This window comes from Oncorhynchus mykiss, chromosome 4, assembly GCF_013265735.2.
Source record: "Oncorhynchus mykiss isolate Arlee chromosome 4, USDA_OmykA_1.1, whole genome shotgun sequence".
In the NCBI taxonomy this organism is placed as follows: domain Eukaryota; kingdom Metazoa; phylum Chordata; class Actinopteri; order Salmoniformes; family Salmonidae; genus Oncorhynchus; species Oncorhynchus mykiss.
In genome coordinates, this window is record NC_048568.1 from 38,235,530 (window position 1) to 38,261,969 (window position 26,440).

General features: G+C 44.3%; 1 protein-coding gene across 1 annotated transcript in view; it reads right to left on the reverse strand.

Annotated features, from left to right (window-relative positions):
• Positions 1 to 26,440, reverse strand: part of aven (apoptosis, caspase activation inhibitor) — a 52,365-nt gene continuing 25,925 nt past the window's right edge. The window contains exons 3-6 of the mRNA XM_036976481.1: positions 3,938 to 4,008; positions 3,115 to 3,210; positions 1,480 to 1,783; positions 1 to 791 (exon numbers count right to left, since the gene is read on the reverse strand). Of these exons, the coding sequence (XP_036832376.1) occupies positions 586 to 791; positions 1,480 to 1,783; positions 3,115 to 3,210; positions 3,938 to 4,008 (677 nt within the window). The 3' untranslated portion in view covers positions 1 to 585. The remainder of the gene's footprint in view (positions 792 to 1,479; positions 1,784 to 3,114; positions 3,211 to 3,937; positions 4,009 to 26,440) is intronic.

The window sequence follows — 26,440 nt, forward strand, 5'->3', positions numbered from 1 at the left end:
TAATTCAGAATTTATTGAACAGTGAACTGCTATTGTACGGCCATTTATATGTAGTAGCTTTGGGAAACCTGCATTTCTTTTTGAGAAGGAAAGAGGGGGGGGGGAATGAATAAATTAACCAATGCAATAAACCATGTCTGTATTCCATGGGCTGTGTCAACTAACTCACAACATCGATCCAATTACAGAAACCTTTCAGAGGGGAAAATGTGTCTGTCTGTGTGTGAGCCCCTTTCCGTGTCTGACAAGGAATAGGAAATCAGGTACAGCTCACAGAGCTCCGCTGCTACAGCCATCCAGGGTAGTCGGTAGGATGGAGAACACACGGGACTTGATGTGAATCAGTCCAATGGGAGGGAAAGAACTCCCAGCAATGCCTTCATCCAAAGTCGATCTTATGAAAAGCATATTAATGAATCTGCTGTTATATAAGCAGTGCTCCATGTCTTGACTGTGATGGATTAGAATATGATGTAAGACTGTTAGGGGCTGAGGGGATGTACTCGTTATCATGTGATAAGGGCTGAGGGGGACTGGACGGTCCTTCTCCTAGGTCAGACAGGGTCAAAGGTTAGAGTTCAGGGGTCAGGAGATCATGCTGTCCAGCCAGTCTTCCAGGTCCTCCTCTGTCACCACCTCCTTTGCTACCGCTGCCTTGGGAGGTACAGCCACCTCCTCCTTCTGAATCTCCTCCTTGGCCTGCTGTGTCTCCTGCTTCTTAAGCTCCTCCTCCGGAACAAGCTCCTCCCTCTCCTCCTCCAGGACAAGCTCCTCCCTCTCCTCTAATGCTGCTGAAAAAAGAAACCACAGAAAGTTGCACTCTCCCTAGTACTCACACAGAGATATAGAGGACGAACTAACAATTTTACATCTCGTTTCCCTTTATGTTGCTAGCAAATTATCAATGCCTTTATTTAGGTTACAGTTAAGTGATCTAATCAAATCATCAAATCAAAGGTATTTATTTCGCCCTTCGTACATCAGCTGATATCTCAGAGTGCTGTACAGAAACCCAGCCTAAAACCCCAAACAGCAAGCAATGCAGGTGTAGAAGCACGGTGGCTAGGAAAAACTCCCTAGAAAGGCCAAAACCTAGAGAGGAACCAGGCTATGTGGGGTGGCCAGTCCGCTTCTGGCTGTGCCGGGTGGAGATTATAACAGAACATGGCCAAGATGTTCAAACGTTCATAAATGACCAGCATGGTCAAATAATAATAATCACAGTAGTTGTCGAGGGTGCAACAAGTCAGCACCTCAGGAGTAAATGTCAGTTGGCTTTTCATAGCCGATCATTCAGAGTATCTCTACCGCTCCTGCTGTCTCTAGAGAGTTGAAAACAGCAGGTCTGGGACAGGTAGCACGTCCTGGGTGATGGGTTGTTGTAGCAACAAGTTATTTTTTCCACACTGAATAGTCTGCAACTGTGTATAATCTAATTACAAGATTGCAGAACAGAACAAAAATGTTATGGGTACTCACGTTTATTTGGAACCTCAACAAGCCTGCCAGTTTGGGACAGTGAAGGTTCTGAGTCTGAGCTCTGTAGACTGAGCAGCTGGTCCAAATCCTTATCCATCTCATCCACCACAGGGGTCTTGGCAGCTGAGGAGCCCAGAGGAACAGCGCCTGGGGCTGTGCTCACGGCACAGGAAACACCCAGGCTTGGACTAAGGCCTTTCTGAGCTGCTGGGACTCCTGGGACAGGAGGCTTAAACAGACCCAGCGCTACAGAGTTCTGTTTGGGTGCCATGGTCATAGTGGGTAGCTCCACCGGAGAGGTCACCTGATATATAACAACAAGAATAGATAATACATCTGGATTCAACACAAATACACTACCAATACTTAGACAATGACTTTCTGGGAACACTGTGTAAACAGAAAGAATTCAACAGGTTTCCATGGTAATATTACAACACTTCTGAATACTCTAGTCTAGACGCCTAAAGAGGTGTAGACGCCCAACACCAAACCCAATGGAGCAAAAAGGTTCTGCACCAGGACTAGTTCAGTCTGTGGTGGAGAGGCATCAGTACCTACCTGGACTAGTTCAGCCTCCAGGTTGAGTCTCTGGTGGAGAGGCATCAGTACCTACCTGGACTAGTTCAGCCTCCAGGTTGAGTCTGTGGTGGAGAGGCATCAGTACCTACCTGGACTAGTTCAGTCTGTGGTGGAGAGGCATCAGTACCTACCTGGACTAGTTCAGCCTCCAGGTTCAGTCTGTGGTGGAGAGGCATCAGTACCTACCTGGACTAGTTCAGCCTCCAGGTTGAGTCTGTGGTGGAGAGGCATCAGTACCTACCTGGACTAGTTCAGCCTCCAGGTTCAGTCTGTGGTGGAGAGGCATCATTACCTACCTGGACTAGTTCAGTCTGTGGTGAGGAGGCATCAGTACCTACCTGGACTAGTTCAGCCTCCAGGTTGAGTCTGTGGTGGAGAGGCATCAGAACCTACCTGGACTAGTTCAGCCTCCAGGTTGAGTCTGTGGTGGAGAGGCATCAGAACCTACCTGGACTAGTTCAGCCTCCAGGTTCAGTCTGTGGTGGAGAGGCATCAGTACCTACCTGGACTAGTTCAGCCTCCAGGTTCAGTCTGTGGTGGAGAGGCATCAGTACCTACCTGGACTAGTTCAGCCTCCAGGTTGAGTCTGTGGTGGAGAGGCATCAGTACCTACCTGGACTAGTTCAGCCTCCAGGTTGAGTCTGTGGTGGAGAGGCATCAGTACCTACCTGGACTAGTTCAGCCTCCAGGTTCAGTCTGTGGTGGAGAGGAATCAGTACCTACCTGGACTAGTTCAGCCTCCAGGTTGAGTCTGTGGTGGAGAGGCATCAGTACCTACCTGGACTAGTTCAGCCTCCAGGTTGAGTCTGTGGTGGAGAGGCATCAGTACCTACCTGGACTAGTTCAGCCTCCAGGTTCAGTCTGTGGTGGAGAGGCATCAGTACCTACCTGGACTAGTTCAGCCTCCAGGTTGAGTCTGTGGTGGAGAGGCGTCAGTACCTACCTGGACTAGTTCAGCCTCCAGGTTCAGTCGCTGGTGGAGAGGCATCAGTACCTACCTGGACTAGTTCAGCCTCCAGGTTCAGTCGCTGGTGGAGAGGCATCAGTACCTACCTGGACTAGTTCAGCCTCCAGGTTCAGTCGCTGGTGGAGAGGCAGCTCTTGTAGAGACTGGGCCAGGGCTGGGAGGTCCACAAACACTGCTGAAAACTAGATGTAAGGAAAGAGAAGGAGAGGGGTGGAAGGAGGAGGGGAAGGGGTAGAAGGAGAAGGGGAAGGGGTAGACGGAGGAGGGGAAGGGGTAGACGGAGGAGGGGAAGGGGTAGAAGGAGGAGGGGAAGGGGTAGAAGGAGGAGGGGAAGGGGCAGAAGGAGGAGGGGAAGGGGTAGAAGGAGGAGGGGAAGGGGTAGAAGGAGGAGGGGAAGAGGTAGAAGGAGGAGGGGAAGGGGTAGAAGGAGGAGGGGAAGAAGGAGGAGGAGGGGAAGAAGGAGGAGGGGAAGAAGGAGGAGGGGAAGGGGTAGAAGGAGGAGGGGAAGGGGTAGAAGGAGGAGGGGAAGGGGTAGAAGGAGGAGGGAAGGGGTGGTGGAGGGAGGGAGCGAGTGGGATGGAGGGAGGGAGCGAGTGGGGTGGAGGGAGGGAGCGAGTGGGGTGGAGGGAGGAAGGAAGGGGGTAAAGGGAGGAAGGGGCGGGGTGGAGGAATGGGGCGGAGTGTTGAGGAAGGGGGCGGAGGAAGAGAGAGCACTGATCAACTCCTGGGACAACATAGACTAGTACCAAAACAACACCCTAGCCACTACCTTAACCACTGTCTGAAGACAGATAAACACTATTGACAACAAGATCTAATTGAAAACAAACAGACAGACAGAGAGAGAGAGAGAGCTATACTGGAAACACAACTTTAAGAGGAACAGAGAAAAGGCAATACCATATTTACCTGATTGGCTGCCAAAGAGTCAATATCCCACTCCTTCTCCTCAGAAAAGCGGAATTGAGTGAAGGAGTCCCCTGAGAACGAGAGAGAGAGAAAAGATTCTGAAACCAGGCTACTGCTGTCAGTTGCTCAGAATGATACTAGACAGATCTGTTTATCTGTTAAATTCATACTTCACTTATTTATGAATTATTTCATATATTCATGTCATACAGTTTATTTAATTAAGTTACATATTAACTAACATATGATACAAATATTAGCATGCAAATCTCTTATTATGGTATCACTGAACAGTCAGTCACTAGGGGTCACCAGTTAGTCAGTCACTAGGGGGTCATCAAACAGTCAGTTACTAGGGGATCACCAAACAGTCAGTCACTAGGGGTCACCAGTCAGTCAGTCAATAGGGGTCACCAAACAGTCAGTCACTAGGGGTCACCAGTCAGTCAGTCACTAGGGGTCACCAAACAGTCAGTCACTAGGGGTCACCAAACAGTCAGTCACTAGGGGGTCACCAACCAATCAGTCACTAGGGGGTCACCAAAAAGTCAGTCACTAGGGGGTCACCAAACAGTCAGTCACTAGGGGGTCACCAAACAGTCAGTCACTAGGGGCCACCAAACAGTCAGTCACTAGGGGTCACCAAATAGTCAGTCACTAGGGGTCACCAGTCAGTCAGTCAGTCACTAGGGGTCACCAGTCAGTCAGTCAGTCACTAGGGGTCACCAAACAGTCAGTCACTAGGGGTCACCAAACAGTCAGTCACTAGGGGTCACCAAACAGTCAGTCACTAGGGGTTACCAAACAGTGAGTCACTAGGGGTCACCAAACAGTCAGTCACTAGGGGTCACCAAACAGTCAGTCACTAGGGGTCACCAAACAGTCAGTCACTAGGGGTCACCAGTCAGTCAGTCACTAGGGGTCACCAAACCAGGTTGGTTATGCAGTAAGACAGTGTATCATAGAAAGTCTTATGAAAGCAGACTATTGATTCCTTTCACTGGCAGTTCTATAATATGCACTTCAGAACTCATGTAGTAACTCTTTCCACTGAGGGGCATCAGAAACAAAGAACAAATACAGGAAACTGCCAAAATAAAGGAAACACCAACATATAGCATCTTAATAGGGCGTTGGGTCACCACAAACCTGAACTGCTTCAATACACCTTGGTATAGATTCTACAAGTGTCTGGAACCCGTTACTGAGCACACAGCCATGCAAACTCCATAGACAAACATTGGCAGCGCTATGGCCGCAATGAAAAGCGGTGACTTTCAACATGGCACCGTCACAGGATGCCACCTTTCTAACAATTCAGTTCGTCAAATGTCTGCACTGCCAGAGCTGCCCCGGTCAACCGTAAGTGCTGTTACAGTGAAGTGGAAACGTCGAGGAGCAACAACGGCTCAGCCGCGAAGTGGTAGGCCACACAAGCTAACAGAACGGGGACCACCGAGTGCTGAAGCGCGTAGCGTGAAAATAATTGTCTGTCTTCAGTTGCAACACTCACTACCGAGTTCCAAACTGCCTCTGGAGGCAACGTCAGCACAAAAACTGTTTGTTGGGAGCTTCCTGAAATGGGTTTCAAAGGACGAGCAGCCTTTGAAGCCTAAGATCACCATGTGCAATGCCAAGTGTTGGCTGGAGTGGTGTAAAGCTTGCCGCCATTGGACTCTGGATCATTGGAAATGTGTACTCTCGAGTGATGAATCACGCTTCACCAACTGGCAGAAATGTTTTTTTCGATATCGGTGTGGAAGAACTTGACTGGCCTGCACAAAGCCCTGACCTCAACCCCATCGAACACTTTTGGGATGAATTGGAATGCTGACTTAGAGTCAGGGCCAAATCACCCAACATCAGTGTCCAACCTCACTAATGCTCGTGGCTGAATGGAAGCAAGTCCCCGCAGCAATGTTCCAACATCTAGTGCAAAGCTTTCCCAGAAAAGTGGAGGCTTTTATAGCAGCAAAGGGGGACCAACTCCATATTAATGCCTATGATTTTGGAATTAGATTTTCAACGAGCAGGTGTCCACATACTTTTGGTCATGTAATGTTGTCTTTCAGTCACAGCTTCTCTCCCTAACCCTCTATTCAAACAGTCGTTCAGCCAGGGTTTCCTGCCAACTGCAGTTGGTGTTGGTGAGGCAGAAGCTGCTGATTGTTCTCTGCACCACAGGAACCCAGGGTCAAGAGAGGAGGACAGCAGAGTTTGTCTCTATGTCAACAAGGCACATTGACTGAGGTGATATATGCATTAATAAGGTAATGTCATTGACACATTAAGGAGATGATAAAGACGCTTCAGAACCTCACAGTGTCAACCTGATCTGTGTGGCCATCTAGGTTGTTCTCAGGCTCACTCGGCGATACCGCAGCCGACGGTGACAGAACCATGGCAACAGCTGCCAAGGTGATGAGACGGAGTGCTGTCAGAGTTCCAGAGGGGGGGATGATGAGATGAGAGCGAGACATCCATGACACGTCGCCTTGCTTCATCCAAACGAGTCCTCTTTCTCATCTACCCTGAGTTTGTCTCCGAGTCTCAGATGTCTCAGCATTACACGGACAAAGCATCGATCAGTTCCTGTCAGTTGTGGGAAATCTGTTTCAGATGAGCAGGCATATCAAAGGCAATGTCATAAACTGTATCATATTGTAAACAGTAGGATTAAAGTGCATAGTATGCACAGCAGAGTACATTATTATAACCAAGGTACAGTCGTGGCCAAAAGTTTTGAGAATGACAAATATTCATTTTCACAAAGTCCGCTGCCTCAGTTTGCATGATGGCAATTTGCATATACTCCAGAATGTTATGAAGAGTGATCAGATTAATTGCAAAGTCCCTCTTTGCCATGCAAATAAACCGAATCCCCCAAAAACATTTCCACTGCCTTTCAGCCCTGCCACAATAACACCAGCTAACATCATGTCAGTGATTCTCTCGTTAACACATGTCGAAGTGTTGACAAGGACAAGGCTGGAGATCACTCTGTCATGCTGATTGAGTTCAAATAACAGACTGGAAGCTTCAAAAGGAGGGTGGTGCTTGGAATCATTGTTCTTCCTCTGTCAATCATGGTTACCTGCAAGGAAACAAGTACCATCATCATTGCTTTGCACAAAAAGGGCTTCACAGGCAAGGATATTGCTGCCAGTAAGATTGTACCTAAATCAACCATTTATCGGATCCTCAAGAACTTCAAGGCGAGCGGTTCAAATTTGTGTTGAAGAAGGCTTCGGCGCCCATAAAAGTCCAGCAAGCGCCAGGACCATCTTTTCTCTGATGAATCCCCTTTCCGATTGTTGGGGGCATCTGGAAAAGAGCTTGTCCGGAGAAGACAAGGTGAGCGCTACCATCAGTCCTGCCAACAGTAAAGCATCCTGAGATAATTTATGTGTGGGGTTGCTGTTGGTAAAATTATGATTAAATGACTGAACAAATCATTTTAAATGGAACTGTAACTAAATAAAACATATACTCTGTTTTATTATATCTGATTAACAATATGACTTCATAAGAAGGGATTGTGAGACACGGACAAGGAGTAATTAAAGTTAATGAACACCATTTCAACTAGGAAGAAACGAATGGGTTGTGGACTGTGAAAACAGATAAGGTCGTTAGCCTATGGTTGAACCTACGGAACTGAGCTCTGGGGTTTTTAGATAAGACAGTGAGTGCATTCCTAAGTTTTCTGTTAATTAGAACTGTCAGCTCAGTGGTGATAGATAATGTTGAGGGGTCAAAAGTTATCTGGGAGTGTGTTAGTAAGTTAGAATGAACTTTTCACCTCACTTTGTCCCGGTCGAGAGGAGGGGATTCTGTTAACGCAATGAAATGACGTCATGATCTGTATATAAACTGTTGCTCGTGGTTAAGTGGCAGCGTGCTCCGAGAATAAATTCTGTTACCTATTATTAAAAAGACTGGTCTCCATCTATTTTATGCAAACAAGAATCTTACAAATTCTCATAAAATAGATTAAGGGTTTTCAATTAATGAAAGCACATTGGCATAATTAAATTACAGTAACAGTTGCTTCTCAGCCAAGGGAGTGGGCTCACTACTCACAATTTTGCCTAAGAAAACAGACATGAACAAAGAATGGTACCAACACATCATCTGAGAGCAACTTCTCCCAACCATCCAGGAACAGTTTGGTGACGAACAATGCCTTTTCCAGCATGATGGAGCACCTTGCCATAAGGCAAAAGTGATAACTAAGTGGCTCGGGGAACAAAACATCGATATTTTGGGTCCCTGGCCAGGAAACTCCCCAGACCTTAATCCCATTGAGAACTTGTGGTCAATCCTCAAGAGGCGGGTGGACAAACAAAACCCCACAAATTCTGACAAACTCCAAGCATTGATTATGCAAGAATGGGCTGCCATCAGTCAGGATGTGGCCCAGAAGTTAAGTGACAGCATGCCAGGGCGGATTGCAGAGGTCTTGAAAAAGAAGGGTCAACACTGCAAATATTGACTCTTTGCATCAACTTCATGTAATTGTCAATAAAAGCCTTTGACACTTATGAAATGCTTGTAATTATAGTTCAGTATTCCATAGTAACATCTGACAAAAATATCTAAAGACACTGAAGCAGCAAACTTTGTGGAAATTTATATTTGTGTCATTCTCAACTTTTGGTCACGGCTGTAGATGATGAGCGGCCTTAAAGTTCATAGTGTGATATAGACTCAGTAACCAAAACATTAAGAACAGACTGACCAGGTGAAAGCTATGATTCCATATTGATGTCACATGTTAAATCCACTGCAATCAGTGTAGATGAAGGGGAGGAGATAAGGATGTTTAAGCCTTGAGACATGGTTTGTGCCATTCAGAGGGTGAATGGGCAAGACAAAATATTTAAGTGCCTTTGAACAGGGTATTGCAGTAGGTGCCAGGCGCACCAGTTTGTGTCAAGAACTGCAACGCTAGTAGGTTTTTTACGCTTAACCGTTTCCTGTGTGTATCAAGAATGGTCCACCACCCAAAGGACATCCAGCCAACTTGACACAACTGTGGGAAGCAGAGCCTGATGTGACCCACACAAACCCAGCATCCGTGTTAACCAGGCCACACCCTCTGTGTAAGCAAAGCATGTCGTGTTGTGGAGAGGGACACATGACAGTTACAGTACAGCAGCTGGTTTCCCTGGTAAACAGCCAACCATCAGAGACGCAGGCCCAGTGTAAATACTCTAATAACACACCCTTCCTTCCTTGGAGTAAAATTAGCTAATGGATCATAGATTTTTAGAACTGGGAGTGATGTCAAAATTGGCTTTAAGAACGGCTTTCACAATTTTATTTATTTTATTTAACTAGGTTAAGAACACATTTTTATTTACAATGACGGCCTACCCCGGCTAAACCCGGACGACGCTGAGACAAATTGTGCGCTGACTCCCAATCACGGCCGGGTTGTGATACAGACTGGAATCAAACCAGGGTCTGTATTGACGCCTCTAGCACTGAGATGCTGCGCCACTCGGGAGCCCACAAGCAGTAATCAACACCACTAAAGTCCTCGTCTTCTTTTAATCCAACAAGTGGTTAGGCTACCCATTGAGGGATACCACTATTACGCTTCTTTGTCAAGCTTTTTTAAAAACCAAAGCAATTAACACACTGACTCTTTAACGGAATTTAGCCATCGATAAATCACTGTGAAGCTAATTGCAATTCAACTCTGGAGTCAAGAAAGCAAATCGGTAGGAGGACCGATATTTAGACCCCTTCATCACCACTGCCAGGAACAAGTGAGACGATGTCTGTGAGAATCAGTTCGAATCCAGCCAAGCATCAAGTTCATAATCAGATATGAGCCTACGTAACACGATTAAGCAGAAAACTGTTCATCATTTGGTCATTAAAAAGGTTTATGAATATATTGTGAAATTTTGGCCCATACGAAACACAGAGAAATAGCGGGATTAGGCTACAGTATCAGTGTCAATCGGATGCAGTGAGGGAAACTGTTTAAGAGTACAGAGTGTAATTTATTACAGAGGGTTATTCCAGAGCATTTCATGTTAGCACATCCTGTTTTCAGAGCTTGAGATTGAGATTTTCCTATCAAACAGATATAGCCTAGAGCATACATATAGACCATGGAAACTGATGAAGTGTTCAGTCTTCAATGGAGAGCCTTTATCAGTGTTTGATCAAATGAACCCCTTGGTTTGTCTAAACAGTACAGTGGACAAGTCAGATACCACATCATCATCATCTATTCTCCCACAGGTTAAACAAATAACTCCACCCTTTAATGACTGTTCTCTTAGCTGTTCTCGTCTCACACTGGGGTGACAATGTGGTATGATGTTGGGACACTGCCTGGCACAGAGATGGGTTCCCTTAGAAACACATGGGAGGGAGGAGAGACGGAGGACACCACACAGGCTCTTTAAAAACACACAGATCACAAGGGCTGCCCTGGTAAACACACAGATCACAAGGGCTACCCTGGAAACGCACAGATCACAAGGGCTACCCTGGCAGATCACAAGGGCTACCCTGGAAACACACAGATCACAAGGGCTGCCCTGGAAACGCATAGATCACAAGGGTTGCCCTGGAAACGCAGAGATCACAAGGGCTGCCCTGGTAAACGCATAGATCACAAGGGCTGAAAACAATGGATACACTACAAGAGAGCCAAGGAAATGGTTAGGTATGTGAAGGGTCATCAAGTTATTGCAGCAATCTACCTCACCAAGCAAAGTGAGAAGAATAAAAGCACCACATTGAAGCTGCCCAGCAACACCCATTGGGGTAATGTTGTCATCATGTTTGACAGTCTCCTGGAGGGGAAGGAGTCTCTCCAAGAAATGGCTATATCACAGTCTGCCAAAATTGACAGCCCCATTAAGAGGATCCTCCTGGATGATGTATTTTGGGAGAGAGTGGTAAGCAGCCTGAAACCTATAGCAGTAGCCATTGCACAGATTGAGGGAGACAATGCCATCCTGTCTGATGTTCAGACTCTGCTTGCAGATGTAAGAGAAGAAATCTGTACAGCCCTGCCCACTTCACTGTTGCTCCAAGCAGAGGAAACAGCAGTTCTGAAATACATCAAAAAGTGTGAAGACTTCTGCCTGAAGCCCGTGCACCCCGCAGAGTACATGTTGGACCTTAAGTATGCTGGCAAGAGCATCCTGTCTGATGCAGAGATCAACAAGGCCTATGGTGTCATCACTACCGTGTCTCGCCACCTTGGCCTGGATGAGGGCAAGGTTATTGGCAGTCTGGCGAAGTACACTTCCAAGCAAGGCTTTGGGATGGAGATGCAATATGGTAGTCGTGCCAACATATCTCATCAGCCACCTGGTGGAAGGGACTTTGTGGATCTGAGGCTCTTTCCCCTGTTGCCTCCATCATTCTCCAAATCCCATCAACATCAGCCGTCTCAGAGCGCAACTGGTCCTTGTTTGGGAACACACACACACACACACACACCAAAGCAACCTTACAAAGGTTGAAAAATTGGTGGCCATTCAGGCAAATGTGAGGCTTTTTGAGCCTGACAACGAGCCATCACCAATAAGGTTGGAAAGTGACAGTGAAGATGAGGCCTCAGAGTCTGATGTTCAAGAGGTGGACATTGAGGAGGTCCAGGGAGAAGCCATGGAAGCCTGAGGAAGACAACCAAAGCTTTAGTTTCTAGACTATCATTTTACAGATGTCGAAAACGTTTTTGGGAGATGCGATGGATCATTGGGGATCATTCAATATTCCCTTTCTTTTGTTGTTCAGTGAAATCATGTGAAGAGTCAACTAATTTAATTAAAGTTAAATTCGTAACTAAATAGTTTTTTTTTTCTTCTAGTGGACGGATTTAACCATTTGTAATTATATCTACTTATGAGGTAAAAGGTTTATGTTTCTGTCTCAATATGATATGGTAAATATATCCAATGCAAAAAACATCTACATTTAAATAGAATTCATATTCATTCCCATATATTCCTGTTAATTCCCATATATTCCTGTTAATTCCCATATATTCCTGTTCATTCCCATATATTCCTGTTAATTCCCATATATTCCTGTTAATTCCCATATATTCCTGTTAATTCCCATATATTCCTGTTAATTCCCACGGAAAGTTTCCACCTCTGAATATTCCCCAAAATGTGCAACCCTAGTGGTGAACCTATGGGACCTTCAGTGTGTGACAGGTTGGAACAGTGGTGAACCTATTGGACCCAGGTCTTCAGTGTGACAGGTTAGTACAGTGGTGAACCTATTGGACCTAGGCCTTCAGTGTGTGACAGGTTAGTACAGTGGTGAACCTATTGGACCCAGGCCTTCAGTGTGTGACAGGTTAGTACAGTGGTGAACCTATTGGACCTTCAGTGTGTGACAGGTTAGTACAGTGGTGAACCTATTGGACCTTCAGTGTGTGACAGGTTAGTATGGTGGTGAACCTATTGGACCTTCAGTGTGTGACAGGTTAGTACAGTGGTGAACCTATTGGACCTTCAGTGTGTGACAGGTTAGTACGGTGGTGAACCTATTGGACCTTCAGTGTGTGACAGGTTAGTACGGTGGTGAACCTATTGGACCTTCAGTGTGTGACAGGTTAGTATGGTGCTGAACCTATTGGACCTTCAGTGTGTGACAGGTTAGTATGGTGGTGAACCTATTGGACCTTCAGTGTGACAGGTTGGAACAGTGGTGAACCTATTGGACCTTCAGTGTGTGACAGGTTAGTACGGTGGTGAACCTATTGGACCTTCAGTGTGTGACAGGTTAGTACAGTGGTGAACCTATTGGACCTTCAGTGTGTGACAGGTTAGTACGGTGGTGAACCTATTGGACCTTCAGTGTGTGACAGGTTAGTACAGTGGTGAACCTATTGGACCCAGGCCTTCAGTGTGTGACAGGTTAGTACAGTGGTGAACCTATTGGACCTTCAGTGTGTGACAGGTTAGTACAGTGGTGAACCTATTGGACCCAGGCCTTCAGTGTGTGACAGGTTAGTATGGTGGTGAACCTATTAGACCTTCAGTGTGTGACAGGTTAGTATGGTGGTGAACCTATTGGACCCAGGCCTTCAGTGTGTGACAGGTTAGTACGGTGGTGAACCTATTGGACCCAGGTCTTCAGTGTGACAGGTTAGTACGGTGGTGAACCTATTGGACCCAGGCCTTCAGTGTGTGACAGGTTAGTACGGTGGTGAACCTATTGGACCTAGGCCTTCAGTGTGTGACAGGTTAGTATGGTGGTGAACCTATTGGACCCAGGCCTTCAGTGTGTGACAGGTTAGTACAGTGGTGAACCTATTGGACCTTCAGTGTGTGACAGGTTAGTACGGTGGTGAACCTATTGGACCTTCAGTGTGTGACAGGTTGGAACAGTGGTGAACCTATTGGACCCAGGCCTTCAGTGTGTGACAGGTTTGTGATGCTGAAAGGACAGAAATGGTAATAACAGTGCACTCCCCCCAGTAGGCATTGCGCATACTTCACTTCTTAATCCCCACTGATGCTTATCAAAGTAGTGTAGTGGAGGTATACGACCTATCAATGATGTAGTGCAATAGAGAAATCATTCACAAAGTAGTCAAACGCAAAGCAAGTGTAATATATTCACATGCCACAACACAGGAGGCTGGTGGCACCTTACTTGGGGAGGACGGGCTCGTGGTAATGGCTGGAGCGGAATAGTATCAAACACATGGTTTCCATGGTTTCTCTGTGTTTGATGCCAATCCAATTGCGCCGTTCTAGCCATTATTATAAGCCGTCCTCCCCTCAGCAGCCTCCTCTGCACCGCACACACAGCCTAGTTTCGGCGGAATATAATTTGCAGGCTAAAAGAGCTCAACTGGTTTTCGCATAGAGCAACTCACAGAAGAATGTCATCGGTAGCTGGTAGGGTAGGTAGGAGAGACGTTTCAACTTATATATCTACCAGTAAATGCTAAGGCAACAATGGGTATGCAGACCAGGTATTGAAATAGTTTTGGTCCTTGTGATGCTCAATTCAGTCATCATGTGCTGTTTGCATCAGGGGCGTAGGCATGACTGGGCCGACTCATTGGGGAGCCAGGCCCTGCCAGGCCCACCCAATCAGATTGAGAGAAAAAAAGCAGTCCCGCTTACCAGATTTTGATAACTTGAAACAACCCTTTCCTGCAGTCCATTACCAAAACCACCCTCTTCGGCCTTATGGGTGGAATGTTATGAATATTTTATCATTTCATAATTAATAAAGGTTATTAAAAAAACAGATTTAAAAAGTTCAGTGTTTCTATGTTAGACAGATATGTTATATTTCAGTCCTCTGTGAAGAATATAAAGTGTAATATTGGGACGCAAACTCAAAATGTAATACATTTCAACTCTATATCTGACATGGTACAGGTGTATTTTTAAGCCCATAACCATGTATGTCAGGTGGGTACACTATATATACAAAAGTATGTATGCATGTGGACACCCCTTCAAATGAATGGATTTGTCTATTTTAGCCACACCCGTTGCTGACAGGTGTGTAAAAATCAAGCACACAGCCATGCAATCTCCATGGACAAACATTGGCAGTAGAATGGCCTTCCTGACTTTCAAAGTGGCACAGTGATAGGAAGCCACCTTTTCAACAAGTCAGTTCGTAAAAAATGTCTGCCCTGCTAGAGCTGCCCCCGGTCAATTGTCAGTGATGTTATTGTGAGGTGGAACTGTCTAGGAGCAACAACGGCTCAGCCGCGAAGTGGTAGGCCAACACTAGCTCATAGAAAGGGACCGCCGTAGCGTGTAAAAATCATCTGTCCTTGGTTGCAACACTCACTAGAGTTGCAAACTGCCTCTTTGCCGGGATCTTCATGAAATTAGTTTCCATGGCCGAGCAGCCGTACACAATCCTAAAATCACCATGCGCAATGGTAAATGTTGGCTGGAGTGGTGCAAAGCTCGCCGCCAATGGACTGTGAATGGAAGCAAGTCCCCGCAGCAATGTTCCAACATCTAGTGAAAAGCCTTCCCAGAAGAGTGGAGGCTGTTATAGCAGCAATGTTCCAACATCTAGTGGAAAGCCTTCCCAGAAGAGTGGAGGCTGTTATAGCAGCAATGTTCCAACATCTAGTGGAAAGCCTTCCCAGAAGAGTGGAGGCTGTTATAGCAGCAATGTTCCAACATCTAGTGGAAAGCCTTCCCAGAAGAGTGGAGGCTGTTATAGCAGTAATGTTCCAACATCTAGTGGAAAGCCTTCCCAGAAGAGTGGAGGCTGTTATAGCAGCAATGTTCCAACATCTAGTGGAAAGACTTCCCAGAAGAGTGGAGGCTGTTATAGCAGCAATGTTCCAACATCTAGTGGAAAGCCTTCCCAGAAGAGTGGAGGCTGTTATAGAAGCAATGTTCCAACATCTAGTGGAAGGCCTTCCCAGAAGAGTGGAGGCTGTTATAGCAGCAATGTTCCAACATCTAGTGGAAAGCCTCTCCAGAAGAGTGGAGGCTGTTATAGCAACAAAGGGGGGGGGACCAACTCCATATTAATGTCCATGATTTTGGAATGAGATGTTCAACGAGAAAGCGTCCACATACTTTTGGTCATATAGTGTACTTTTGTTTCAAAGTAGATTTGTTTAACCTCTACGGGACGGTTGCACTAACGTGTGCTAATGTGATTAGCATGACGTTGTAAGTAACAAGAACATTTCCCAGGCCATAGACATGGGCAGAAAGCTTAAATTATTGTTAATCTAACTGCACTGTCCAATTTACAGTGAAGAAATACCATGCTATTGTTTGAGGAGAGTGTAGTTGGAGTATGTCATTTTAGGAGAAAATTGGAAAAAAAGGGTCAGATCCTTAAAACTACAAAGAATCACTGTGACCCACTGCAGTACAAGGTCAACTTCTTGGTCAAAGTTATTCTTGAAAAGCTAACAAATTAGCAACAACATCCTCTTCGATAACACCGGCTACAGCCGCTGCAAACTAGCTTACAACAAAAGATAGCTAGCTAAACCGTAGGATAACTACCGCTCACTATTGTGTAAAGTGACCTGTTGGCCTTTGAGAAGGCAGAAGTTTCCATATGTTTTTGTAAAAACGGTCCCACCCATTACAAGTCCAGATGTGATTGGTTGATTCCACTGTCACTCCAAAATGGTTAACTAATACAGTTGAATGGCAGATGCCTTCTATCTAGGTTCTGACGGCCTAGCCAATGTAGCTAGAATTATCTCCCCAGATACCACAAATGAAAAATCCTGATTGGAATTATTTTTCTCTTCAGTGTTAACCTTTTCAACTGAAACTGAAGAGATTAAATCAGAACATCATTGAAAATAATATAATTAATATTATTATTATTGTTTCATGAATCCTTCGCCCTTCTCTGAAGGCGTAGATGGCCCTGATTGTTCACCTCTGTGTTTGGGTTAGTAATAATTTGTAGAGTGGCTCTAGTTTCCCCCAGAATGCATTTGTTCTCCATTCTGAATGTCTAAAGAATCCATATGTTGTTCTGAAATACGAACACAGAAATACTGGACATTTTCAACTATTATTATGGTGGCGATTTGACAAAATTACAGTCATGGTCTTGAATTGGACTTGCATTTTTCTGGTCTCGGCCTTGACGCGGTCTTGCCACAGACTTGATTTGCTTCAGGATGTCTTGATTCGGTCTCAATTTAGGTGGTCTCAAACACAACACTGTGTGAAAGCTTCTATGGTACTGCATATCTACAGCCAAGTCCCGAAAATGTAATATCTTTAGACGTGACGAAAAGCCTACAAAAAAGCTATACAAACTATGGACCCATCGGCATCCAAAACTGATAAATAGTTCATTACTTCACTTCAAATAAGGCCAGAACTCTCACCGGGTGAGTAACTATCACTCATTGAAGAAGATATTTGTGATTGAAGCAGATTTCAAAAGGACTTGAGGCCAGCCAGTTATCTAGCCACCCCAGGAGTTAGGACTAATCATCCCAGGAAATGAAAAGATCAAGTTCCTGTCTATCTATGATTAATTTATGGACAGACACATTGGGCTCTGTCCGTCGGGTTTAGCGAGCTGTGGAGACATTACACAACATCTCAGGCTATGTTTACACAGGCAGTCCAATTATTGGCAAAAGATCTGATCTGATTGGTCAAAAGACCAATTTGTGGCAAAAGATCAGGATTAGGCTACCTGTGTAAACTCAGCCTTAGACACATTGGGCCAGGTTCACTCAGTACCAATGCAACATTTGCACTGGAAATATAGCACACAAGTGGTTGACATACTGCACAGGTGTGGTCTCTGACATTTAAGAAAAGCCCACAAGAGTGAACCATGTTCAATATTAAGTGGGACTGTATGTCACATTGACTGAATTAAATAGGATCCTGCTTACTGAAATGAATTAATCATACCGATATTCCTGCTTACTCAAATTAATTAATTAAATTGATATTCTGTTGACAGAGGCAGTGCATGTACCCGCTAGAGTCCAAAACACTGTCCACTCTCTGCCTCCAGATCATTTTTCAATTACACCCCTGATAAATATTCCTCATAAATTGACCGTTTCTGATCCTTGAAGCAAAAACACTTCAGCACCGATCGCCAGGAAAGGAGACATTAAGGTTGGCTGGTGAAGCACAAGCCTTAGTGAGAGGCAGACAGAGACAAAGCTGTGTTCTATGCTCTCTACCATCACACCTTAAAAACCAAATGGGCCTGATTGTTTACGTCATAATGAGTCATACACAAGACACCTAGTATTTACCCTCACAATGAATTTGATATAGAATCACACACGATGCAGATGACACATTGTGCCCCCAACTCCACTGGGGTGGCCCCTGGTGTCAGGCCCCATGTGGTAATGTAGGTCAAGGTAACTGTTTGCGTGTAGCCACGGATGGCGAGAGAGAGGGGGTGATAATTGTGTTCGCTTGGGAGAGCCAAGTGAGAGAAAAATAGGTCGACAATCCTCTGGGTCACAGAGCAGGACGTACTGTAGCAAGCATGACCAACTGACAGAATAGCTCTCTGCGAATGTGGCCATTTCTTACATACAATATTTTTTAAGGCTAGCTTGGGCTATTTCATGACCCGTTTTGTTATGTGTAGGGAGAGCTGTGTTTACAAAACAAATGGCAATTGCCACGAAAGCCTATTCTAACGAGTGGCAATTCCCATGAAGGTAACTAACGAATGGCATTTCTAAACAATGGCAATTCCAACCAATGGCAATCGCAATGAATGGAGACAACGAATGGCAATCACAATGAATGGAGACAACGAATGGCAATCACAACGCAATCAAGACAAAGGAGATCAGCATCAGAGCAGATAAAACAGATCCCTGTTTCTGTGGTTTTCACTAGAGGGGGTCTGTTCTTTATAGGGGCTGTCTGTCTTGTCCTTGGCAGCTGTCACTACACTGAGCCCCCTGTAGTCACGACGACTCACTTCTTCACTCTGAGGCAGCTAATCACTGGCATTCATGTTGTTGTTTGAGGTGACATCCATTTCCGTAGTAGAACTCTGAGGAGCAGAACGAGCTAAGATACTGTTTGTCTGCTCCCTGTTTCTCCCTCTGCAGGTTGAGGTCAAGTTTTATTTCCATAGTCAACACGACGCTGGGGCAGAACGAGGTTCCATCTCGTTTCTCCCACTGCAGTGTCGTGACTATACATTCAGTAATCTGATGACTGTTATTTATTGAATCCACTAAATATGTTTAATTGTTACCAGATTAAATTAAATGACATAACAATTAACTCATTAGGATTTTGGAGCACCACAGAAGAGGTTGTTTAATTTGGGATAGGGGGCAGCATTTTCACTTTTGGATGAATAGCATGCCCAGAGTAAACTGCCTCCTACTGAGTCCCAGATGCTAATATATGCATATTATTATTAGTATTGGATAGAAAACACTCTGAAGTGTCTAAAACAGTTTGAATGATGTCTGTGAGTATAACAGAACTCATATGGCAGGCAAAAACCTGAGAAAAAATCCAAACAGGAAGTGGGAAATCTGAGGTTTGTACTTTTTGAACTCAGCCCCTATCGAATTCACAGTGGGATATGGGTCATTTTGCACTTCCTAAGGCTTCCACTAGATGTCACCCGTCTTTAGAACGTTGTTTCAGACTTCTCATGTGAAGGGGGGCCGGATGAGAGGGGATTGAGTCAGGGGTCTGCCTACAGCCTCGTTCTCAGTCACGCGCATTTGTCATGAGCGGTACCTCTCGTTCCAGTGCATTTCTACAGACAATGGAATTCTCTGGTTGGAACATTATTGAAAATTTATGATAAAAACAGCCTAAAGATTGATTCTATACTTAGTTTGACAAGTTTCTTCGACCTGTAATATAACTTTTTGAACGTTTCGTCCGAATGGACCAGATCACGCATTTGGATTTGTTTACCAAACGCCCTAACAAAAGAAGCTATTGGACATAAATGGACATAAATGGACATTATTGAACAAAACAAGCATTTATTGTGGAACTGCGATTCCTGGGAGTGCATTCTGATGAAGATCAAAGGTAAGTGAATATGTATAATGCTGTTTATGAATAATGTTGACTACCCAACATGGCAGATATTTATCTGGCTGGTTTGGGCTCTGAGCGCCGTTCTCAGATTGTGCTTTTTCCGTAAAGTTTTTTTTAAAATCTGACAGAGCGGTTGCATTAAGGAGAAGTGTATCTATATTTCTAACTACTGAACGTAACACGCCAATGTAAAATACAATTTTTGGATATAAATATGAACTTCACAGAACAAAACATATGTATTATGTAACATGAAGTCCTATAAGTGTCATCTGATGAAGATCATCAAAGGTTATTGATTAATTCTATCTCTATTTGTACTTTTTGTGACTCTTTTTGTGACCTCTCTTTGGCTGGAAAAATGGCTGGGTTTTTCTGTGAGTTGGTGGTGACCTAACAATCGTTTGTGGAGCTTTCACTGTAAAGCATGTTTGAAATCAGACACAACACACAGAGAGAGAGCGAGAGAGGGGCACACTTATCATCGAGACATTTCAGAATTATTCTCACAGTAACGTTAATCATATAGTTTGCACACGACCCGCCATCCGTTTGGAATAAGAAGTCATGAATGTATTTACGTGTGAGTTGTATCTCTGTTGGAACAGCTGTTCCAGTTGCATGGCTCTGATTGTCCAAAAGGGGTCTCCCCTTTCACGTCTTATCTTCCTGTGTTGTTCACTCTGGAAGATAACCAGCCAGTTCCCATTGGTGATGAGCGTAGTAGGATAGTCTCACTAAAGTCAGATATTGAGAAAAGCAAATCAAAGACAGCTAATCAGCTGTGCCAGTGATTGTCTGAGGTGAGCTTCTCGCCTCTTCCCCCTCGGCTAGATAGTCGAAATTCCAAACCACTTTACACACGCAGCTGCAAACTGGCGGTGTCTTGGACTGGTAGGTGAGTGGATTTCTTCACCTCGTGTTGAGGCTGCTTTCAACCATTTCAAACGTGCAGTTCTCCACCTCATGTTTCCTGGTCTAAATCTTAATTTCGTCGGCAATGCTTTTTAGGCACTCTTGTCAAAACTCTTGTTATGCACTCCGTTCGTCTGACATGCTCTCTGAACTCACTCGGGGCATGGGTACTTACTTATGTACAGTTTATAGGAGATTGATTCTCTTAACCCTCCTAAAATCACATTCATATTTTAACAGAAATACTTTCATCATCCTTCATATTGTATTCACAGCATGTTGGATGAAAACCCGACAGATTAAGGGGGTTCCTTTCGAAGTTATAGTATTTGGTCCATACAGTTTTTAATTACATCACAAAATGAAAACCAATATTACATTCATTTTCCATAGTTCCCCACTGACCATTCCCCACATTCTTTATGTTAGAATTATTGTTCCATTATCCACGTTTTGGGCGGGTAAAAGTCTCTTTAGACAAAGGCATTCCTTTGGTTGATAATAAAGGGTAGAAAGAGTTCTCTCCTTCTTAAATTTATGACCGGGTGTGGAGGTGTCAAAACCCCCCACAGTTCCCTCCTCCTTTGCGGTTGGGAGAGGGTCTGGTTATTCTCAGCCAATGCCAAGCTGATCTGACCCATTGTGATCCTCACAGGACAGTCATGACAACAGTTTGATGTCAAGCCTTGTATTTTCTATACTACAAGTGTTAAGGGGAAGCGAGAAATGGGGGAGATGTCTATTCCATGATGTTTCTACCGCTGCAGTTTAAAGTGGAACTGACACCGTTTTAACTACTTTTGCAAAAACTTGAATCATAATATTGGTTAAGTTCCCTACACAGAACGAGGGGCAGAACAAGCTTCAAGATGTCTATTCCCAAAGCGGTGAAAAATATCCATAAACCCAAAGCGACAATAATTAGGCTGATACAGTGACATCGTCACAGAAGCACAGTCCTTTCACCAAGTAGTTACTAATGATCCTTTATTATCAATTGGGGAGGGAATGACAAAGGTTAGAACTAGGCTATACAGTATCAACTGGATGCAGACAGGACAAATGTTTAATTAGGAAGGTGAAGTGTGATTTGTTCCAGTCTGGTATTCCTGGTCATCAGTGTTAGTGTCTGTTTACAAGTTGGGCCCTCTCAGAGGTTCTCCAAGTGTGTCTGACTCACTGTCTCATGTTTGTTTTAAATTGCCAATTTGGATAGCCACCACTAACGAGCAGGAGCAACGCTTTGATTCGTGAGTTGTTGTGATTCGTGAGTTTGAGTGTGTGTACGTGTGTGTGTGTGTGTGTGTGTATAGTACCGTGCCAATCCCCAGGGGCTGTATAGCCGTTAGAAGCCCCATGAGCCAGGCCATCTAAAAGGACCCAGAGCCCAATAGGCCGTCATGATCAACTAAAGTTAACTACAACCAGGAGACACAGAGCAGTGTGGGTGGATGGGATGGGAGCCACGCCTGCATGAAGCATCTTTGATTGGAGCACAAAACTATAATGTTTAATGTCTAGTTTTAGGAATGACACTCAACTGGTGGTGCTGCGTCTGTTGTTCAAAAACACAAGGTCGATTTTTCTACGTTTATTTTTTATACATTTTTTGTTGTTGTCATATATTAGAAAATAATAGTGGAATGTTAGAAACTAAATGGCCACAATTTCAGAAGCTTAAAAATAGTTTTGTGCACAGGTAACACTAATGAAAATATACATTTCCTCAGTCAAGCAGCACACGATGCTGTAATTGGATCATGTATTTTCAATTCTTTGTGAAGTTAGTTGAATATCTGAAGATTCCTGCAGGGGATTTTCTAAATAAAGTGATATTCCACCCAAACCCATAGCAACCAAGAGTCCATTTAGTCCTGACTGACGTGGGTGACGATGGATGATAGTGGACCCAGCTGTAGAAAGTGACAGAAAGACAAGACTAGACCACAGGCAGTGTGTGTGCGTGTGAGACAGTACTGAGACGTGAGAGAACCTCCTTCCAGGTGCATGGTTACTGACTATCCATCAGTATGAGTTAGTCTCTCACTCCAAGTTCAAGGACATGAAGATAAAGACACCCAGAGAGTCAGTGGGTTCTTCTCCCTTCTCCCCCGGCAGCCATCTTGTCAAAAACAGTATCTGGTGTGACAGGAGCTTCTCTCTCCCCTGCCTGTTTCAGACACTGACCAGCCTGGAGAATGTTGATGCTGAATACAGCTCATATTCTTGTGAAAAACATGACACGGTTTCTTTCTGTTGCACTGTTGAGGGCAGGGCATCTGCTTTCATTTCTGTCTTTCTCTTCACCCCGCCATGGGAACGAACACAGAGACTCGGCGGTCTGTTGGGTTTTATTGACATCTATGACATCTCTACGCTCTCAGTCTCTGCCTGCTATCTCCCCTCACTGTTGTGTTGGGTAAATAGGAGAGCCATCCAGTCATGTAGTCGTTCTGGTGTCACTGAGGCCATGTGTGTGTGAGAGTGTGTGTGTGTATGGAGGTTTGTAAATGCAGAAGTATAGGCCCTATAAGTGTGGAGGACGGAGGAGCCTCTTAACAAAGAAGTTACAAGTCTGTGAGAGCCAGAAATCTTGCTTTTGTAGGTGACCAAATACTTATTTTCCACCATAATTTGCAAATAAATTCATAAAAAAATCCTACAAATGTGATTTTCTGGATGTTTTTCTCTCATTTTGTCTGTCATAGTTGAAGTGTACCTATGATGAAAATTACAGGCCTCTCGCATCTTTTTAAGTGGGAGAACTTGCACAATTGGTGGCTGACTAAATACTTTTTTGCCCCACTGTATATGGAAGTATTTTGTGCCCCAAAAAATGAGTTAATTTCTGTATTCATACAACTTGTCTTATTCCAGATTTTGTTGTGTTACAGCCTGAATTCAAAATCAATTACATATATTTGTTTCTCACCCATCTACACACAATAGCCCATAATGAACACATGTTTTTAGAAATGTTTGCTAATTTATTGAAAATTAAATCCAGAAATATCTAATTTACATAAGTATTCACACCCTGCGTCAATACATGTTAGAATCACCTTTGGCAGTGATTACAGCAGTGAGACTTTCCGGGTAAGTCTAAGAGCTTTCCACACCTGAATTGCACATTTTTTTCAAGATCTGTCAAGTTGGTTGTTGATCATTGCTAGACAGCCATTTTCAAGTCTCGACATACAGTTTTGACTTAAATCAGCTTAAAAATCTAACTAGGCCACAAGGAACAATGTTGTCTTGGTAAGCAACCCCAGTGTGGATTTGGTCTTGTGTTTTAGGTTATTGTCCTGCTGAAAAGTGAACTTGTCTCTCAGTTTCTGTTGGAAAGCAGACTGAACAAGGTTTTCTTTTAGGATTTTTCTGTTCTTTGCTCTATTCCGTTTATTTTTATCCTAAAAAAACCTCCTTAGTCCTTGCCGATGACATGCATACCCACAACATGATGCAGCATGCTTAAAAATATTAAAACCAGTGATTGTGTTGGATTCGGCCTAAACATAACACTTTATATTCAGGACATAAAGCTAATTTCTTTGCCACATTTTCGCAGTTATACTTTAGTGCCTTATTGCAAAATACAGGATGCATTAAAAAAATATAGTTGTATTATGTACAGGCTTCCTTCTTTTCACTCTGTCATTTAAGTTAGTTTTGTGGAGTAACTAAGATTTTGTTGATCCATCTTCAGTTCTCTTCCAACACAGCCATTAAACTTCGCAACTGTTTTAAAGTCACCATTGACCTCACGGAGAAATCCCTGGGCGGTTTCCTTCCTCTCTGGCAACTGAGTTAGGAAGGATGCCTGTATCTTTGTAGTTACTGGGTGTGTTGATAAACCACCCCCAGAAGGGATATTCAATGCTTAAAAGGCCGCTAAAATGTTTAAATATCGGTATCTGGTAATTTTTGGTAAGGAAAATATTGCTTATCAGTATCGGCCAAAAATGTAATATCGGTGCATCCCTAGCCCTTACAATTCCATTAGTCAGCTTAGTAGAAACCCAGCCCTGGGCCCTTACAATGCCATATGTCAGCTTAGTAGAAACCCAGCCCTGGGCCCTTACAATTCCATTAGTCAGCTTAGTAGAAACCCAGCCCTGGGCCCTTACAATTCCATATGTCAGCTTAGTAGAAACCCAGCCCTGGGCCCTTACAATTCCATTAGTCAGCTTAGTAGAAACCCAGCCCTGGGCCCTTACAATTCCATTAGTCAGCTTAGTAGAAACCCAGCCCTGGGCCCTTACAATTCCATATGTCAGCTTAGTAGAAACCCAGCCCTGGGCCCTTACAATTCCATTAGTCAGCTTAGTAGAAACCCAGCCCTGGGCCCTTACAATTCCATTAGTCAGCTTAGTAGAAACCCAGCCCTGGGCCCTTACAATTCCATTAGTCAGCTTAGTAGAAACCCAGCCCTGGGCCCTCACAATTCCATTAGTCAGCTTAGTAGAAACCCAGCCCTGGGCCCTTACAATTCCATATGTCAGCTTAGTAGAAACCCAGCCCTGGGCCCTTACAATTCCATATGTCAGCTTAGTAGAAACCCAGCCCTGGGCCCTCACAATTCCATTATTCAGCTTAGTAGAAACCCAGCCCTGGGCCCTCACAATTCCATTATTCAGCTTAGTAGAAACCCAGCCCTGGGCCCTTACAATTCCATTAGTCAGCTTAGTAGAAACCCAGCCCTGGGCCCTTACAATGCCATATGTCAGCTTAGTAGAAACCCAGCCCTGGGCCCTTACAATTCCATTAGTAAGCTTAGTAGAAACCCAGCCCTGGGCCCTTACAATTCCATTAGTCAGCTTAGTAGAAACCCAGCCATGGGCCCTTACAATTCCATTAGTTAGCTTAGTAGAAACCCAGCCCTGGGCCCTTACAATTCCATTAGTCAGCTTAGTAGAAACCCAGCCCTGGGCCCTTACAAGTGCGCTTCCGGGAAGAGACCGTTGTCTGGTTAAAAAAATTTTTTTTCTCCATAGCACTCGTGATTGCAGAGTTTGAAAAATAAAAGTCCACTGGATTGTTGCAAATAATCATGATATCATTCTGCCAGGTAGGCAGGCATAGGCTACTTTGTAGTTAACATTTAATTGAGAAGGTTTCTGGTAGAGATGGGAAGGCTATCATTAGCATCATTCTCTAACGGCTACACAGTGTGCAGACATAGGTGCACACCGCACACATACGGGCATTCCTGTGTCTTTTCAGAAAGTTGCATGAAAATACAAAATCACTGATGCATTTTGTTCAAGTCTTAGTATTCCCTCGGGCAAATTAATACATGTTCTAATAAGTTCAATATATTTTCGTTGATTTCCTACTAATTTCAATACATTTTGGAATACTGTTGAATTCCGTTTTAGTGTCAGGATTCTGTGATTCCGTCCATGTTCTCCGGCAACGTAGATTTTATATGGCCCTACAGAAGGCTATTAGCAAGCGTACAACAGAGAGCAGGCGCCACCTTCCAAAGCTCCCATAGGAAATACATAATACCCCTCATATCCTCCAATCAGTTCTCATGACCATCAATACAACTGTTGGGGCCTGGAACATTCATGAGAAGAACACCATGTCTGAGTCCCAAAATGGCACCCTATAGTGCACTAGTTTTAATCAGAGCCCTATGGGCCCTTGTCAAAAGAAGTGCACTATAAAGGGAATAGGATGGCATTTGGAATACAACCAGGCTGTCTGTCTCTATGTATCGCCATCAGACACAGGAAGAACGGCTGTGAGACTCATGGTGACAAGGCAATATTTCATCAGACTAAGAACACGGTTAGAACCGCTGTAGGAACGTGGCTAAAAGCTCAGTTTCACTTCAGAAGACTAGAGACAGCAGCCTAGTCTTAGGAGAAAGGAGGCAGGCGGTTTACCAATGGTAGAGGAGAGCAGATATGGAAAACGCTTTACACATTGAATCCTCTGTTCTAAGACTTACCTAACACTTATAACAATTGCAACAGTTGTCATAAATAAACAGTCATGACACATGACTTTAGAGTGACTTTAAACTGTCGTCACACAAACCGTTCGT